Source organism: Lampetra fluviatilis, chromosome 18 (genome assembly GCF_964198595.1).
Source record: "Lampetra fluviatilis chromosome 18, kcLamFluv1.1, whole genome shotgun sequence".
Taxonomy (NCBI): Eukaryota; Metazoa; Chordata; class Hyperoartia; order Petromyzontiformes; family Petromyzontidae; genus Lampetra; species Lampetra fluviatilis.
Window position 1 is genome coordinate 6,969,820 of NC_136292.1, and position 18,499 is coordinate 6,988,318.

At 55.3% G+C, this 18,499-nt stretch overlaps 1 protein-coding gene across 1 annotated transcript; it reads right to left on the reverse strand.

The window, feature by feature from the left end:
- Nucleotides 1-71: 71 nt before the first annotated feature.
- On the reverse strand, nt 72-18,185 carry LOC144937156 (echinoderm microtubule-associated protein-like 2). Its single transcript, XM_078864463.1, is given in 25 exon segments — nt 72-1,713; nt 2,129-2,259; nt 2,851-2,943; nt 3,241-3,328; nt 3,576-3,673; nt 4,205-4,293; nt 4,615-4,682; nt 4,972-5,103; nt 5,204-5,329; nt 5,671-5,825; nt 5,931-6,030; nt 6,202-6,336; nt 6,747-6,842; nt 7,679-7,789; nt 8,174-8,243; nt 9,153-9,302; nt 10,134-10,263; nt 12,201-12,227; nt 12,989-13,014; nt 14,465-14,554; nt 15,407-15,524; nt 16,593-17,051; nt 17,862-17,904; nt 17,906-17,990; nt 17,992-18,185. Coding segments are annotated over 25 exon segments (2,940 nt in total). The 3' UTR covers nt 72-1,587.
- Between the last annotated feature and the right edge of the window lie 314 nt (nt 18,186-18,499).

Genomic DNA, 18,499 nt, shown 5'->3' on the forward strand with positions numbered 1-18,499 from the left:
GTTTTCTGTAGAGCGAGTAACAAGTGCGAGCAGGGGAGAGGGTCACTCATCATCCACAACATGGCCCCTCCTCACCGTGTGAAGTCTTCTTTATTTCTCAGATAACGAGCAAAACAGCTCGGCCTCTCGCGCGTAACTCGGGAGAGCGTGCGACATGAACCACAGTCACCATCGTCATCGTCTTAACCACCACGATAAAAACATCATCACCACCACTAACAATCATCACCAACATCACCACCAAACATTGTCACAGTCGCCATCAAAATAGGGGGGTCATCATCATAGTTACAAGCATCATCACGTGGCCGGCGCGTGCTTGCCTTTAAACCCTCATCTCACGTGGCTCCACCTCCCCTCAACCCAAGTGCACAACAATAGGTGACTGGGAATGACAAGGAGTGACTGAGAGGTGAGCAGTGACTGGGGATTATGGCGAGAGTGGGCGAGGATTCAATGGTGCGAGGGAGTGAAGAGTGACTAAGGGATAGCAATGTAAGGTATGATTGGGGGTGAAGGGTGACTTGACGTGAGGGGGGACTGGGGGGGGGTGAGGGGGGACTGATGTCCCCACCCTGAAGCAGGGGAAGGGTTGGTCATCCCTGCCTTACCCCCCTCCTTCGCATTCCATCAGTGTCAAGCAAACATGAGCTGTAGCCGCCAGTCTCCATGCCCTTTCTTGCACCATCACGACCTCTTCTCTAATCGTGCATCAACATCATGCCAGCTTCCCCCGACGATTCACGATAAAAACTATAAACATAAATTAATAAAAACCCATTAACACATTCCAGGTAAAAATGCCTAAGCTTCTCGCCCCAAAACTCTCAACCCAACCCTCTCCTGGGTGTGGGGGGCCAGGTGAGGCAGGGTGGGGGGGCGGACACAGGAATGTATCAGAACAACCAAGGAGTGAAATGTACTACAACGCTACCGTTACCAGGACTAGAGCGCCACCAACAAAACTCACTATGTTCTAAAACGGATCCTCGCGACAACGCCAAGTTGCGCCTTAATACTAAATACTGTACATCCTCCGCCCCACAATTAAACACCACTGGTATTTTCGTTTTTAATTTTTTTCTTTGCAAAGCCGCTATTATTTTCTTGAAAATATTTCCTTGTTTACAAAAACGACATCGAGCAACGTGTGCGCACAACCGGGGCGCATTTGCGACGGCACAAGGCAAAGCTACACATTTACAGGAATCCGACACGAGCAGGACACTTAAGACCAGCGCACGAAAACGTCACCGTTTAGTTTTTACAACAATAATCGACTTGTTCACCAACTCCGTGCGGTGTGGGGCAGGCTCTATAAGCAGGTTCAGGGGGTCAAGGTGGTCAGGAAGGGGGCTCTGCGAGGGGTCGCTCACCCACCCATGTGCACAACAAAGCCATGGCCTCCCCAGCACCGACGCCACCATCGAGACGGATGAGAGGGCTCGCCGTCGCCTCCACGGTACCGTTTACCTCTTCGACGCAGTAGCAACGGTCGGTTTTCGGAATTTCTCCACCAATGGGAGAGCGGGGGCAACCAAGTGGCGCAGGCTTTGCGGAGGGTGGGGGGGCGCCCCAACGCCAGCCTCAGCACACCTTCCACTGCATGACGGACGTGTCGCTGCCGCCCGTGCTCAGCAGGTACGAGTCGTCGTGTAGGAAGGCCACGTTGGTCACGTGACTGCTGTGCCCGCTGTAGATTCGGCTCGGCACCTGCGCAACACAATTCATTGTGGATATACAGGAAACAGGATCTGGATTTGACCACATCTTGAGATGCTGGGCATATTTATAGGGGCAGCCAGTCATAGGAGCAGAGGAAGGACTTGAGCCTGAACTTTTTCCAGGCCAAAGGTTGACTTGTGACTTTAACAGAAAAGTGGGTGGAGGGGAATAGAGTGAGATGAGAGTGAGGGGGAGAGGAGTGTGGAAACGAGTAAAGCGAGATGAGGGCAGAGTTAGGAGAGTGCATGGAGGATAGGTAGGCAGGGATGAGTCTCTGGAGGTTCTTCGAACAGGGTGAGATCGGAAGCCAAATGCAGCGATCGGAGTATAGGGGTGACAGTCTCGTTGAAAGGTGTGGGCCAGGAATCTGGTCGCTGCATTTTGGACGGGACCAATGGCACACCTTGGGCTGGGAGCAGGGGTACACGAAGATGTGAACTTTCCCGAAGTCGTCGGCCACAGCAACGACTGCGCGGTTGTGAGCTCGGCACACTGCGTTGATGTCCGTGCCGTCGGAGCCATCTGGCCACACTCCTAGATGCACGCAAAGACAAAGAACCACCCGTGTAGCCTACACACAACGTTGGGACAAGCAATGCTAGCAAGCACATATGAAGGCCACACAATGGGATGGTGTGCCATGCACTGTGCAGTGCTGATGTTTACACACTGCACCACGTACTCATTCATTTAAGGTTGAGCCGCCTAGAAGATGCTCAGTACCAGTTCAGATATTTAACACTGACGTTAGTCGTGACCGTTAATCTAACTCGGGTCACCGGGATGATAGCATAGTGCACAAATCACAACAACGTTCTACTCATAGATGCGCGTGTAAAGATACAAATAATTTAAATTTGTAAGGCGCAATGGGCTGTTGAGCACAGACACATTCAATTGGTGGTTGCCTCGTCAGGACTTAACCCTCATCCCACCGAGGGAGGGAGGAGCCTTGAAGTCAAATGTCTTTGTGCACCAGTAAATGTACACACGCATGTGACGATGTACCCATGTGTGTTAGCTGGATACTTATATTGACACTCTTGCAAACAAGGCATTCCATAGACAGAATTTCTTACATTTACTCAAAAACATCCAAGATCACGTGTGCTCGTGTGTGCGTACCATAGATGTGGAAGCCCAAAACGCAGGTGTATGTCGCCCATTCGATGTCCCGGATGGTATCCGCCATCAGCTGCTGCCTACAGTTACGGTTCCCTGAAAGAGCACATCCACACATGATCAAAAACAAGACAGAGATCCCACGTATAGCCTGTAAGGGCAAGTGCTGTGAGCGAGCACCTATAAAGGCAGGCACGCATCTACAAAAAATAGAAAAAAATTCACAGACATATCCATGTAGCCTACACAGGCTGTTGGGGAAAATGCTGCCATTCCGAGCACCTATGCATGCCTGCACGGCACACGTTGGGGCAATGTGGCAAACAATACACAGGCACACGTCTATTTCCACCCACACTCCCAGGCATTCACAACATGGCCTCTCGCACTCACAGTATAGGATCTCGTAGTCCCCGGAGTTTGAGACGAGGAACTCTCCGTCCACCGACCAGTCCAGGTGAGTAATGAAGCTGGAATGACCCTGCATGCGCACACGTGCATACGGAAAACATCACACGTGCAGCCATCTCTGAGTGTTGGGGCAAGTGCTGTTTGTTAGCACCTATCAAGCTTGCAGTGATATGACCAACTGTGTGTGGTATTGGTAATATCGTGTTTGTGGTATTGGCAACACTGGGTGTGGTTAGGTATGTGGTGAGTGCAGGGTGTATAGTGAGTTTGGGGTGTCGGGTGTGGTGCGTGTGCGGCGAACGCGGTGTTGGCAGTACCGTGCACTTGCCGAGCCGCGTGTATCGCCGCCCATCCTCGCTCACTGCATGCAGGAAGATGAAGTTCTCGTGTGAGCCGATGGCGAGCATTGAGCCGTCTGTATGTAAATCGCACACACACAAAGATCCCCCATGTAGCTCATCAGCTGTTGGGGCAAGTGCCGTTAGCAAACCCCAATTAAGGCTGGCACAGTGCATGAGGGGGTGATGTGGTCAGCACCACACCCAGCCGTCTTTGTTTTTCTAATGCAGATATACACTGCAACAGGCACTCATTTAAGGCCGATTCGACCTAGGGGAGGGTCCAAAACCAGTTCAGATATTCACCATTGATTTTTACCATAAGTGGGAATCTAACTTGGTTCGCCAGTTTCATGGTACATTGTGCTAACCACTGTGCCACCACTCCCCACACAGACAGACACACACACATTTTTAGTGAGTGCCAATAAGCAAGTCCAAAACAGTGTCTCTCCAGGTATGGGTGTATCCCACACCCTTCTTCCATCTTCGCTCAATTTTACCCCAAATGAACCCAGGCACAGCCCAGACCCAAGTGTCCACAACACAGGCACGGAGCGTTATCCTTAGAGTAATGCAAAGAGACGAGGGGAGAAACGAATAGGGACCTGGGGAGTAACGCATGACGGAGAGAAGCTCGGCTCCGTCCGTGTGCAGGGTCACGAGGTCACTTGTCTCGGCGTCCAGCACCGCCCACCTGCACCACAACCGCCGTAGCACAACCGCAGCACAACCACAGCACAACCACACGTCAGTCTGGAAACCTGAGGTGGCCGGGCGACTCACTTGGCTTCACTTCTCAGTGGCAAGACCCCACAAGCAGCAAGGTCCAGAAGAATTGGGACAAAGATTAGTAAGGAAAAGCCATGTATACACGTGGGTTATGTCCATTCGTCTTCAAAAGTAACATGGCACTGATAATATTTTAGCAGTATGACGATGGGGAGCTAGCCGTCAGCGCAACATGCATTATCATTTGCAAATCGGGTGTCATCACTTCCATGACAACTCTACTCACTTTCCCTTCTGCATTCCGACCGCAACCACTGTCCCCGTCGGGTGGAAGTCAGCTGACTGAGCCGCCTCCTGCACAGACACACGGCAAAACAAACAACGTCCTAAGCAATGGGCTCTCACTTGGTTATGCATAAAGCACAAATGAACGGGGCGAGTGAAATACATGTTTTGTCTCTTTGGGCTCTCGACAAGTTCTAATTAAAGCACGTGAATGAACACGCACGACGACTGTGGGTTCGTTGGTGTGTTGTTTGTATGTTCTTGTCGCACGTCAGTGTGTGCGCTGCAGCATTGTAGCACGTGCTGGAGTGTAGCGACGTGGGTGAGAGTGCACTCGAGCGAACCGCCAGGCCCCCACCTCGACGGACTTGCTCCAGATGAGGCGGTGCGAGTGCACGTCCCACATGGACACGCGCTTGTCGTAGGAGCACGTGAAGAAGCGGTCGCGGCTCGGGTGGCACTCCAGCCCCCACAGCTCATCGGTGTGGCCCTTTGGTGGGGGGGGGGGGTGAAGGTGTAGTGAGCAGGGAGTGAGCAGGCGGGTGGGCGAGCCGATGGGTGAACAGGTAGGGGTGGGCGAGCGGCTGCACCTGTATGATGGGGTTGACCTCCCCGTCGAGGGAGCAGCTCAGGATGAAGTTCTTGGTCGTCCCCACCAAGATGGCTTCCTCTTTCCCCTCGGCAACCGTGCGCACCGGCCCATATGCCTCGGGGACCTGTACGTGTACACACATGCGCACGTGTACATACACAAACACTTGTACAAAGACAATGATGCCTTTCGGAGGCTTCACAGACTGTTGGGGCAAGTGCTGTTAAAAGCATTTATTGAAGCCGGCACGGCACATGAGAAGATGGGTGGCCAGCACCACGCCCAGCCGATGCAACCTACGGTAGGCCAAGGACCGTTTCAGATATTCATCACCGATATTGGGCGTGAGTGGGAATCGAACTCGGGTCGCTAGGGTTAGTACCATAGTGCACTAACCAATGGGCCGCTGCTCCCCGCATGTCAAATCACACACACTCGAATACAACCAATGCCCCTGCCCCACACCTCCATCTCGCGGCGCTTGCGGTAGGCGCTGTCCCAGGCGACGATGCGCCGGTCCTTCCCTCCGCCGGACACGAGCGTCCCGTCACGCAGGAGGCACAGGGACAGGATCCCGCTCTCGTGCGCGCCCGAGATCACGTGGCTGATCTTGTTGGTGCCTGAGATGCAAGGGACGCATAGGCAACATGACACACGTGACATGCGCCGCACGCCACGCGAGGTGCGCGGTTGCGCCGCCGCCAGCGCGCTCCAAGCCAACGTACCTTTGCCCCACACGAGAATGTTTCCACTGGAGTCGCCGGTGACGGCGTCGCCACTCTCGTTGAACGTTAGGCACAGCAGCGCCTTGGGCTTCTCGTGTTTCTGCGGGGCCGGGGCAGTGGCGGGCACAACCGCACGACGTCACACGTCGCACAACATCGTGCGCGCACGCGTGCACAAAAACGCAGCCTCACGAACACTCAGAAACTCTCGCACGCTTGCATGTTGATGCACGTGCAAACACACTCGGGCACGCAGGCGTGGCGGCGTCACCTCGAAGAGGCCGAGTTTCTTGGTGAGCATGCCGCTCTCCATGCTCCAGAAGTACATGTGCCCCTTGCCGCAGGTGATGATCGAGTTGCTCTCCGTGGGGTGGAACTCGGCCGCAAACACGGGGTCCCCGGCACACTAGAGCACCGCGCGCCAACACATCACCGCAGCGTCACGATCACCGCGACATCGCCACCGTCACATCACTAATTGTCTCATCACAAGCAGCAGCACAACACGAGCATTGAAAGATACAATCGTTTTACTTTGAGACGGGAGAGGAACACGTGGATAAGAAAACAAATGCAGGTTACAGACAAAGTGTCCCAGCTCTTAAGAAAAGTAAGAGGGCTTGGTGGGGCAGGACACGTCACAACTCGAAGGGACAATAGCCAGCGGTTGAGACTCGAGAGGAAGAAGCACGGAGCGATATGGGTCGTTGCCTGACATGATCGTGCGAGATAGCGATGGCTTATGACGATGAAAGCCGCAGAATGATCGTCAGCTGATGATGAGAGTGATGGTGATGACGTGGAGGTGACAAGGACCTTGATTTCCATAAACTTGTCCTCCTTCTGCCAGTTCCAGATGGACATCACGTGCTCGTTCGCATCGTCCACCACCATGAGGTGTAGGCCTCCGTTCTGCACGCGTGCAGGGGTCAAAGAATCAGAATATTTACACTGCAGGAGGAATCCGATGAGCTATAAAGCTCCTTTTCACTGATGTCCAGTCGGGGCGAGTCAGAACGTCACAACAACAAACGATACAAAAACGCGATAGAAGTACAAAGTATAGGAAAAGGTAAACATCGTTTTTGAAAAATATGCAACTAAAACTAAACTATTTATATTTGACCAGGTAAAGACCACGGAGGTATTAACTTAACTTTCATAAGCGAAATGCCCACAAGTGAAAGCTCAACAAATTGTCATCTCGTGGAATTTTATCGCCGCAAAATCTAAATGCAGGGGTCAAAGGTCATATGGGAGCGCAGGGGAGGGGGGTGCCATGGACGCAAGTGAGCAGACGGCATCCACGGTGGTTGTCCTATGGACAGTCTTGCGGAATGTCCATCACTCAGGGCTGTAAACGGGAGATGAGCACTGACCCTCAGTGTTCAATTGAGCAGGAAATCGCTTCGACTCCGGACTAATCAGCATTACTCAACACTGCTCATTCCTACATCACGCCGTCTCCACGCATGGCCTCACGTCCACCGAGATGACAAATGACAGCGTCAGTGCCGAGACCGAGGGTAACAGGCTGAGAAACCACGAACTGGGGTCGCCACGCATGGCCTACGATCCACAATTGCTCACTCCGACATACGCATGCTCGCTCACTTTGAAGCGCGTGTACGCACACTCACTCCGACGCGCGTGTACGCAGTCAGTCGCTCACTCCGACGCGCGTGTACACACACTCGGGCGCACGTATACACAAACTCGCTCGCTCACTTCAACACGCGTGTACGCACCGCCTTGGAGAAGGAGAGGCAGTTGACGGAGCGCACGAAGGAGCCGGTGCCGATGACGTGGAGCGAGTTGAGCGTCACCGAGTCCCAGATCCGCACGTTGGGCGCGAACGGCTACGCGGGGCGCACACACACGGAATGCGCACAAACACGCCCGTAATAAGGCAAAGAGCCCCCGTGTAGCCTTAACAGACTGCTGGGCCAAGTGCCGTTTGGAGGCACCTATAAAAGGCCGTCACAGCACACTAAGGGGGTGTTGTGGTCAGCAGAACCCACAGCCACCTTTGTCTTTCTCGTGCTGATGTTTACACCGCACCGGGTACTCATTTAAGGCTGAGTTGACCGTAGGGAGGACCAGGTCAGATGTCGGTCAATTCTGTTGGCCGCGAGCAGGAATTGAACTTACCGGGTTCGTAGTGAAGTGCGCCAACCAATACACGACCGTTCCACACACGTGCACATATCTGTACATTCACCCACACACACGCACACCCTCACCTTGCCCTCCTTGGTAACACCAGCCATCTGGCCTGTCGCCACGGTGACCTTGTCAGGGTGTATTGCGATACTGCAGGGAAAAAACACACCGCATGACTATCGCCATGGTAACCACTCCCCCCCCCCCACCATTATTCATGTAACCTTCAACATTGTTATCACCGCATCTCTCATCACCAGCAACATCATGAGCATCATCAGCACTGTCCTGACTGCCACCACCAATATCGCCGCCATCACCACCATCTCCTCACCACGCCCACAATCACCATTACCACCAGCACCGTCGCGGTCATCAAATGAATGAGCGATGCTGCTGCGTTGCCAGTGGTGCGGCACAAGCAATATTAAAACATGTTCTTCATCATTATCATCATCAGTGCAACCATCACCACAATATAACCATCATAATCACCATCATAACTTCTACCACCAACCCATCACTCCCACCACCAATTACCATAATTTCCTAACCATTATGACAACTGCCGCCACCACCACACTATCATCATCACAATCATCAGCACCACCTCATCACAAAGGCACCACCATCATCACTCTCATCACCATCATAAACAGGGCTTCATTGCTCATGGAATATTTTGCGGGGTCCCCCAAACCCGCAACTTCCTGGACCCAGCGCTCGGAAATATATTTTCTGGAGCTCAGCCCGGCACAGCTCCAGCTCAAATTAGGCCCTGATCCTAACCTTCATTATCACACCATCATTATTATCACCACTATCATCAATAGCACACACCATTTGCTACTAAGTGGCGGTGACGTCACCATGGCACCTGTGCCAGGCCAGGTGCACTTTGAGGCCAAGCGAAGTGTCGAAGGCTCGCTCACAGTGTCAAGCGGCAGACCCAGGTGCCATGGGTTGACCGACATGACTGGCAGATGCACCAGCTGTGGCGCCGACTGTGCCAACCACCACCATCACCGCCATCACCAGCATCACCGCGGTGGTGCTCACCACTTGACGTCGGTGTTGTGGCCGAGGTAGTGGCGCTGGGTGCCCTCCTGCACGTTGTAGAGCACCACGACAGACGCCACGAAGTAAACCATCTCCCCCGTGGGCAGCAGGTGAATGTTGCAGCGGCAGTCCTGCCCGCGGTAGCCGTATCTGAGGTCGGGCGTCGCTGTCAAGGGGTCATTCGCTGTCTTCGAGAACCCTGCAACTGCCGCTAGGGGGGGGCCCTCCGGATGTTTGCGATGAGATGCGGCGCAAGGCGCATTTAAGCAAGCGCCACAGTGATGCAAAGATGATCAATATGAGAGGGTGGCACATATGTCATAGGTGTGCTTCACAGCAAGAAGGGCCTGGGTTCAATTCCCGAATTGGGCACCTGTGTGGAGTGTGTATGTCATCCCCCTGTTCTTCACGTGTTTCCTCCGGGTTCTCCCATAGCTAAACTAAAGCACGCAATGTTCACCGATATTGGCCAAACATCCCGATGCTCAGAAATGACCTGGCAATTACTCAATTGGGACTACACAAAGCAACATCTCCCCCTCCTGCGAAAACTTGGCAGGACCCGGCTAACAAAAGGGTCTTGAAACTCGGACTTTCCTGGGTAAACAAATGTAATAATAACAATATAAAATAACCATGAGCGTAGTTCTGGGGAACTTAGATAACAGAGTAGATTTCAAGAAAATGTCCCCTTCACATATCTGTTTCCTAATGCAAAAAATAAAGACGCATTTCTCACACAACCCATCAGCACCATGCCATGGCAGCGAGCCTGACCCTGCTGATGGGACAATGCGTGTCAAAACCGGTTTAGAATTTGCTTTACTCAATAAATGCTGCTGAACTTACCCGCTCCCAGGCTACGTGGCCAACGGGTTATGGGAGACACTTTTTTTTACTTACATGTCGCTACAAATACGTGAAGGCGACGTGCCGTTCACCCCTCTATTATTGTACGAACAACACGAGGTGAGAGGATACACCCACTCGAGCTTGAGCTTGTCTGGAGGCAGCGCCACCTTCTGGCTCAGGCTGTAATCGTCCTTGAGGTGCGAGGGCAGGTACATGGTGACGGGGCGGCCACGCACAAACATCTTCACGTAGCCCTCCTCTGCGGACAGCGGGCGGGTGGCGCGGGTGACCCCCACCGCACGGGCAAGCGGGTGGGAGTGAGCGAGGGTGAGTGGGAAGATGGGGGTGACATTGAGTGGGTGAGGGGGTGGATGAGCGGTTGGATGAACGAGGTAGTGTATGGGTGGACGAGTGGAAAAGGGAGTGGGTGGGTGGATAGGTGAGCGGGTCAGTGTGTGAATGGTTGAGGGAGGGAGGGAGTGGTTGATGGAATAGATGGTTGATTGAGTGGATACGTGGGTTAATGAGTGGTTTGATAAAACGAATGGGCGGGTGGAGGTTGGTAGATGAGTGGGTGAGGGTGGGAGAGTGAGCACAGGTGTTTGTTGTGAGGTGCGGAAAAAGCAGATAATCAAAACCACGCTGGAGGCAGTGGCCAGATGCTGAGTGGGTTCACGATGGCCGTGTCAGAGCACGAAGCCGGCACCGCTGTAGTCTTTGGTTAGAATCCAGGATTCAGCCGCTCATGATTCAAATGGGTTCTCAAGACGTAAAAAGAAAATAATTTTAGCCGGATGACCAATGACTACACAAAAACCCCACTGTATAAAATTAGTTTGTTCACTTAATTTGGCTAAATTCCATCACTGACAATCATAAACATCGGTTTCAATGTCATGCAATGAACTTTACTCTCAGAAGCATTGTTGGTGGCCAAGTGCTGCCCTCTACTCTGTGGACCAGGGGGCGGGCCGTGCCCCAAAACGGAGGGTCGCACTTCTCTGCGAGAGATCCGAATTGGAATCTTCGTTTAATGATGGCGCACCGACAGCATCGTTGGGACAATTATTGTGTAACCACAACGGGAAGTGCCTGCCCTTTCCCTGGGCTAGGCCATGGGTCCGTTAAGAAGCCTCCCTCCCGTTCCCAGTGTCCACAGGGGAGAGCGAGACGAGGAGACGCAGAGCGTCTCGAATGTAAGGCGTCAGCGAGTGAGTCTCAGGCGCAGGCACCGACCCCCCCCCCCCCCGCCACCCCCGTCCACCACAGGCAATGCCACACAATCATCGTCGCCGACAATGATCGGTGGCGAAATCAGCAGCCCCGGCCGGGGAGCGAGGTCTCCGCGCCGCCACCATCGCAAGCGCGGGGGGGGGGGGAGGAAGCATTTCTCACACGCCCGCCCTCGTGTGGCAAAAGACATCGAAACGCACCACGAGCGAAGTTTGTTTTGTTAAAAGACGGGGGGAAAAAACGAGCGGCCCTCATCTTGTGGATACAAAGCGACACAACGTCGATTGGCATCGCGTTCAAATGCGAGCGCATCACAGAAACGCGGCGCAGGAACAGGGGCCATATTTATCGTACCGAGAGCGATTGACGCCGTTGGTTATAGGCCAAGGGAAAGAAATGAAGGGCTTGAGCCTGAACAGGGAGTCGAGGTGTGTAGCTACAAGATAAGAGCCGTTTGGGTTAAGATTTGCTTCTTGATCGAACAGAAGCGTTTAGCAGCTGGAACACCGGCATGCAGCAGCAGCGGCAGCAGCGGCAGCGACAGCGGTACAGCCACAGGGAACAAGCGCAGCCACCACCACCAACAGCCAGAGCGGAGTGTAACACAGCCGCGCCAGCGACACGCTGGGGAGTTATGTCGCACGGCCACCAACACACAGGAAGCGACGTCGCACCGCCACCAACACACAGGAAGTGAAGTTGCACCGCCACCAACACAGGAAGTGACGTCGCACCACCGGCAACACACAGGAAGTGACGTCGCACCGCCGGCAACACGGTGCCGTCACGCCACCACCAACGCAGGAAGTGACCTCAGCCCACCACCAACACACACGATATGATATCATGCAGCGGCACACAGGAGCAGAGTGACCGGGGTAGTGAGCGAGGAGGATAGGAGGTGGAGAACGGTGGGGGGGGGGGGCTGCATAGCAAGCTGGCACCGTGTGGGGTGAGGCTCACCTGGTGAGTACGTGACGCGACGCTTGTCTGTCGCACAGACACCCACACCGACACAACCATTTAAACATCAACTAGCAGCCATCACAGCACCAATCCAATCAATTACCGGCAAAACGACAATCGCAGCATAACGATGAACGCGCGTACGCACGGTCGAGGCAGATGGAGTTATCTGGCGCCCAGCCTCACCCCCGGAAGTGCGATCACGAGCGTTGCCACGTTGTGACGATACCACGATTCGTCGTACGATATATAAGATCCACAACGATCGTTATCGTCAGTTTTGCTAAATATCAAATCCTGATCATTTCTATTATTTCATTCCCTGACAAAATTGCGTCTGAAATAACAAACTCTAAAATTAAAGCTGCCAACGAACAGATGTTATACGTTAAATTGAGTGCTCTGCAGAATGTTCTGCGGAGCAAGTAATGGCATGATTATATGACCTCATCATTGACATCATAGATTTAATATTTGGAAATGCAACAGTTTTTGCATAATGGCCAGCATGTGCATTTTACGCATAACATTGCATAACTCAGTGCAGGCAAAGGCAGAGTGACCTGCAGTTGAAAAATAAGTAAATATTTGTTCCCATGAGCAGTTACAACAAATATGAGAACCACAAACTATGGGGAAGCTGACATCACGATAATCACCATCGTGGACCGTCATTTCGCGTCGTGAATAATTACACAGCGGCAACGCTAGTGATCGCACGTGCGTGTGTGCACGTGCGTCTGTGTGCATGCACGTGAGTGTGTGTATCTTTGTGGAGAGCTCACCTGAGCAATACTCCGGCTTGGGTTTGCTACTCGGAGAGAAGAGGGAGCGAGGGCAGAAGGGATGGGGGGTAGAAGGTGAGTGAAAGTTCGAGGCCTCAACTCCGCTCCAGCGCAGGACTTGTGCGAGTGGTGCGAGTCGTGTGCATGGTCTGTGTGGTCTGAGTGGTGGAGGCATGATGCGAGTAATGTGTGCAGTGCGTGCGGTGCACGTGGCGTGTGCGGTGGGTGCAGCGTGTGTGGCGATCGCGTGGTGAACGTGTGGTGAGCGTGTGGAGTGTGGTGAACGTGGGGTGAGCGTTTGGCGAGCGTGCGGAGTGTGGCGATCGTGTGGTGAGCGTGTGGTGAGCGTGTGGTGAGCGCGTGGTGAGCGTGTGGAGTGTGGTGAGCGTGTGGTGAGCGCGTGGTGAGCGTGTGGAGTGTGGCGATCGCGTGGTGAGCATGTGGTGAGCGTGTAGTGAGCGTGTGGAGTGTGGCGATCGCGTGGTGAGCGCGTGGTGAGCGCGTGGAGTGTGGTGAGCGCGTGGTGAGCGTGTGGAGTGTGGCGATCGCGTGGTGAGCGCGTGGTGAGCGTGTGGAGTGTGGTGAGCGCGTGGTGAGCGTGTGGAGTGTGGCGATCGCGTGGTGAGCGTGTGGTGAGCGCGTGGTGAGCGTGTGGAGTGTGGCGATCGCGTGGTGAGCGCGTGGTGAGCGCGTGGAGTGTGGTGAGCGTGTGGTGAGCGCGTGGTGAGCGCGTGGAGTGTGGTGAGCGTGTGGTGAACGTGTGGTGAGCGTGTGGTGAGCGTGTGGAGTGTGGCGATCGCGTGGTGAGTGCGTGGTGAGCGCGTGGAGTGTGGTGAGCGTGTGGTGAGCGCGTGGTGAGCGTGTGGTGAGCGTGTGGAGAGCGCGTGGTGAGCGTGTGGTGAGCGTGTGGAGTGTGGCGATCGCGTGGTGAGCGTGTGCTGAGCGCGTAGTGAGCGTGTGGAGTGTGGTGAGCGTGTGGTGAGCGCGTGGTGAGCGTGTGGAGTGTGGTGAGCGTGTGGTGAGCGTGTGGAGTGTGGCGATCGCGTGGTGAGCGTGTGGTGAGCGCGTGGTGAGCGTGTGGAGTGTGGTGAATGTGTGGTGAGCGTGGGGTGAGCGTGCGGAGTGTGGTGAACGTGGGGTGAGCGTTTGGCGAGCGCGTGGTGAGCGTGTGGTGAGCGCGTGGTGAGCGTGTGGAGTGTGGCGATCGCGTGGTGAGCGCGTGGTGAGCGTGTGGAGTGTGGTGAGCGTGTGGTGAGCATGTGGTGAGCGTGTGGAGTGTGGTGAGCGTGTGGTGAGCGCGTGGTGAGCGTGTGGAGTGTGGTGAACGTGTGGTGAGCGTGTAGTGAGCGTGTGGAGTGTGGTGAGCGTGTGGTGAGCGTGTGGTGAGCGTGTGGAGTGTGGCGATCGCGTGGTGAGCGTGTGGAGTGTGGTGAACGTGGTGTGAGCGTTTGGCGAGCGTGCGGAGGGGGAACTCACTCGAGCTGCTTGCGCTTGCTTGCGCTGTTCTCCGTGACGGACCGCGAGCGGTTGAGCCGCGCCTCCCTGCGCAGGGTGCAGTTCTCCGTGCTGCACACGGCACAGGAGCAAGCCACGGTGATTCCCAGCCAGCAGTGGAGAGATCACGATGATGACGATGATGATAATGATAGATAAATAAGACACTCTTTAAACATGAATTTTAACAATCAACACAAATATGGTCATAAAGCGAGGACCATACGTTTAAATACCTTCGCGATATATGCGACAGCGAGACACGAACATCCATTATGACCCAGCGAGACACAAAGCTGATCATCACGTTACGAGGACATTGGTGCTCATCTCCTATTCACAGCCCTGAGCCAGTGGTGGGAAATTCCACATTCCTATGGCGGGGGTGCGTCTAGCAGTCATAGCAGAGCCACTGTTGACTTCCCCACAAAGCGGTACTGGTTTTATCGACCCCGGGGGGGAGGGTTGATGGGCTGAGTCAACCATCCACCAACCAGGGTTTGAACTCGCGACCTTCCGCTAGCGAGCCGCTCGCTCTATTGCTGCGCCACCCGGCCGGTTGCACACAGCACAGACGCATGCAGACGCAGCAGCAGCGACAGCCGCAGCAGCACTGCAGACTGCTCCTACAATTACACATTGGTGGTTCATGACGCTGCACTCCGAGGTGTGGGTTGATCGCAATGGTGTGGTCGCCATGTTGTGGCGCAGTTGGCATGGCATGGTGTGGTGGGAGTGGTGTAGCAGGGTGGGAGTGGTGTGGTTGCCATGGTGTGGTTACCAGTGTGTGGCGTAGTTGACACGATGTGGTGTATTTGAAATGGTGTGGTTGCCATGGTGTGGTTTCACTGGGGCGATTGCCATGGTGTGCTTGGTGTGGTTTGGTTGGATTGGTGCGGTGGACGTCTTGTGGTTGAAACTCACGGTCTGGGTGAGGGGGTGCTGAGGGGGGCGTATCCCGAATTCGGTTTGCGGGGGGTCAGGGGGGGCCCGTCGCTTAGCAGGCTCGAGCGCGACGGGTGGGAGGACAGAGATGGGCGACCTGGGGACACACGGAGAAGTGCAAAGACTAAGATCCCCCATATAGCCTTGAACAGCTTGTCAGGCCAAGTGCTGTTAGCGAGCACCTAGCAGCACGGCGCACAAGGGGGTCGGTGGCCAGCATCACGCCCGACCGCCTTTGTCTCCCCAGGGCGATATTTTTTTACACATCGCACTAGGTAACCATTTAAGGCCGAGTCGACCTATGGGAGGCCCATGGCCAGTTCAGACAATCGTCACTGGTGTTGACCATGAGCGGGAATCGAACTCGGGCCGTAGGGTTCGTAGCGCAGCGCGCGCTTACCGCTACCCTACCGCTCCCCACGGAGGCAGTGAGACAAAGAGACACGCGGGGATACGCAGAGAAACATGGAGACGTTGAGACAGAAAGGAGACAAGTGGAGACACACGGGGACACCACACACGCAGACAAACGGAGACAGTGAGACATACAGAGACGCACAAAGACACGAGTGGACGGAAACGTGTACGGACTGTACACACGCACGGACGGCGTGTGGAGGCGGCAGCAAGGAGACAGGTTGATAGTAACCTAGTAACAGGATGGGTCCAAGGGGGTTCCAAATGGCCATGTCAGAGACGGATGACGGCACTGCTGAGATCCAGGGTTTGAATCCAGCTTTCAGCTGCTTGCGATGAAAGCAGGTTCTTGAGACCAAGGAGTCGATGGTCGGACGCCAATGTCGCTGCACAGATTAATTTAGTTGATTTATTTAATTTGGCTCGTTCCCAGCTCTTAAGGACCACACATTGACTTCACTGACGCACGACAAACAGGGAATGTGAAAGGCAAAGCTGCTTGCGCGAGTTAAATAGGCCTATTGAGAGAGATTGTGTGAAAGGTTGTGTAGTCTCACCGCCGCTCGTGTGTGAGAGGGAGTGAGCGAGTGAGCGAGCGAGTGAGCGAGCGGGTGGGCAGCATCTCTCAGCATGACACGCGGCTGAGTGAGAGGGAGCCTGAGTGAGCGACTTTGAAAGAGACTTGAGCGAGTGATCGAGCAAGCGATAGAGTGTGCGAGCGAGCGATAGAGCGTGCGGCGTCTCTCACTGCCGCGCGTGGGTGTGGTGGTGCCGGGCTGCTGCTGCTGCTGCTGCTCCTCGGCGGCCGACAGCCTCCGGATGACGTCGGCGAGCGCCGCCTTGAGCACCGTGATCTCGTCGTCCTGGGCGCGCGCCCGCCGCTCCAGCGCCGCCAGCCGGTGCAGGGCATCGGCACCGCCCGCCCCGCCGTGCTGCTGCTGATGGTGCTGGTGGTGGTGGTGCAGCGGGTGGTAGTCGCTCACCGAGCCCAGGCTCAACGAGGCCGTGGTCTCGGCGAGCGAGACGGAGCGCTGGGCCCCGCCGCCGGTGGGGCCGGCCCCGTCACCGTCGGTGCTGTTGGCCATGTCGCCGGTGCCGTCGGCGTCGGTGCCGAGGAAGCGATTGCCGAGGGCGACGAGGTCCGGGTCTCCGTCGCCGGGGGCGTCGGCGCCGTCGCTCTCCGTCAGCACGCAGCTCCCGTCCTCGCCTGCGCCACGGGGGACGGAGGACACACACCGACACAAGACATGGGACAGATACACAAACACACATGCATTGAGACACGTGACACACATGCATAAAGACACTTGACACACACAGAAAAGACAAAATACACACACACAAAGACATACGGACCATACACAGATACACACGGGCATAGACACAGGCACACGCCCATGGACACGAAGACAGACGCGGACATATGCACACACGGACACAGACATGAGGATGGAGGGGCAGACATGGCCAGACACACACACACACACATGGGTTATACATGGACACAAACACACACACGAGTACGCGCACTCGGGCACACGGGACACAGATTAGTCCGCTGGCTCGGCAGACAAAGCGACTGCGCACACACGATTAGCGCGGGCGACGGCGCACGTCGCCGCGTCGCAAGAAAGCTCCCGAGCCGCCACAGCATCCTCCCCACCAGTACCACCATCACCACAACCAACACCATCAGCAGCAGCATCTTCACCATCAGCATCCTCATCACCACCATCATCGGCAACAGCATCTTCATCAGCAGCAGGTGCAACGTCCTCATCACCGCCATCATCACGATCAACAGCAGCAGCAGCAACGGCACATTCGACAGCATCAACAGCAAGTGCAGCATCCTCATTGTCACTACAACCACCAGCAGCAGCAGCAGCAGCTTCAACGGTTGTGACCATGGCGGTGCAGACGGAGAGACTCGGAGGCAAATGGAGGCGGACACGGAGAGAGCTTGCGCAGCGCGTGCACGCACACACAGAGACACAGCCTCCATCTCCCCACTCACCCCCAGCGACAATGGCTTGACCCTTCCCTTTGTTCCACGAAAATTCCCCCAAAAAAACGAACGGGCGGCCGTGAGCGGTCGCCGCTGCTAATTGTGGCGAGCGAGCGGCGCCGCTGCGGGCAGCGCGCTGCGGCGAGCGAGGCGGCCTCCTGCCTTCGTCACGACGACGGGAGCGAGGAGGACGAGGAGGGTGGCAGGGACCCGAGTCGTGCAGCGCCGCTCAAAGCTGTCTTTGTGCGTGGGGGGAGTGGTCAGAGGAGGAGGGAGAGTGTGTGGGGGCGAGTGGGGTGGGTAGCGGGGTAGGAAGGCAGCCATCCATGCCATCCCCGATTCATTTTATTTCATTTTAATTGACGATGGGAGCTGAAAGAGCAGCCACCGACACATTTGTGCCTGTGTGTGTGTGTGAATCAATGGGACTGTGTCACCAATTGCATCCGAGAGTGGTATTGAGCGGGTTACGAATTGTGGGCGCGTAACGTGGGCGTTGTGTGTCGGCGAGCACCTATGAATGCCGGTACGGCGCACGAGGGGGTGGTGTGGCCACCACCACCACGCCCGGCAACCTTTGTCTCCTCAGTGTTGGTATTTTACACACCAACGCAGGCGAGTCGACCTCATGGCCGAGTCGACCGAAG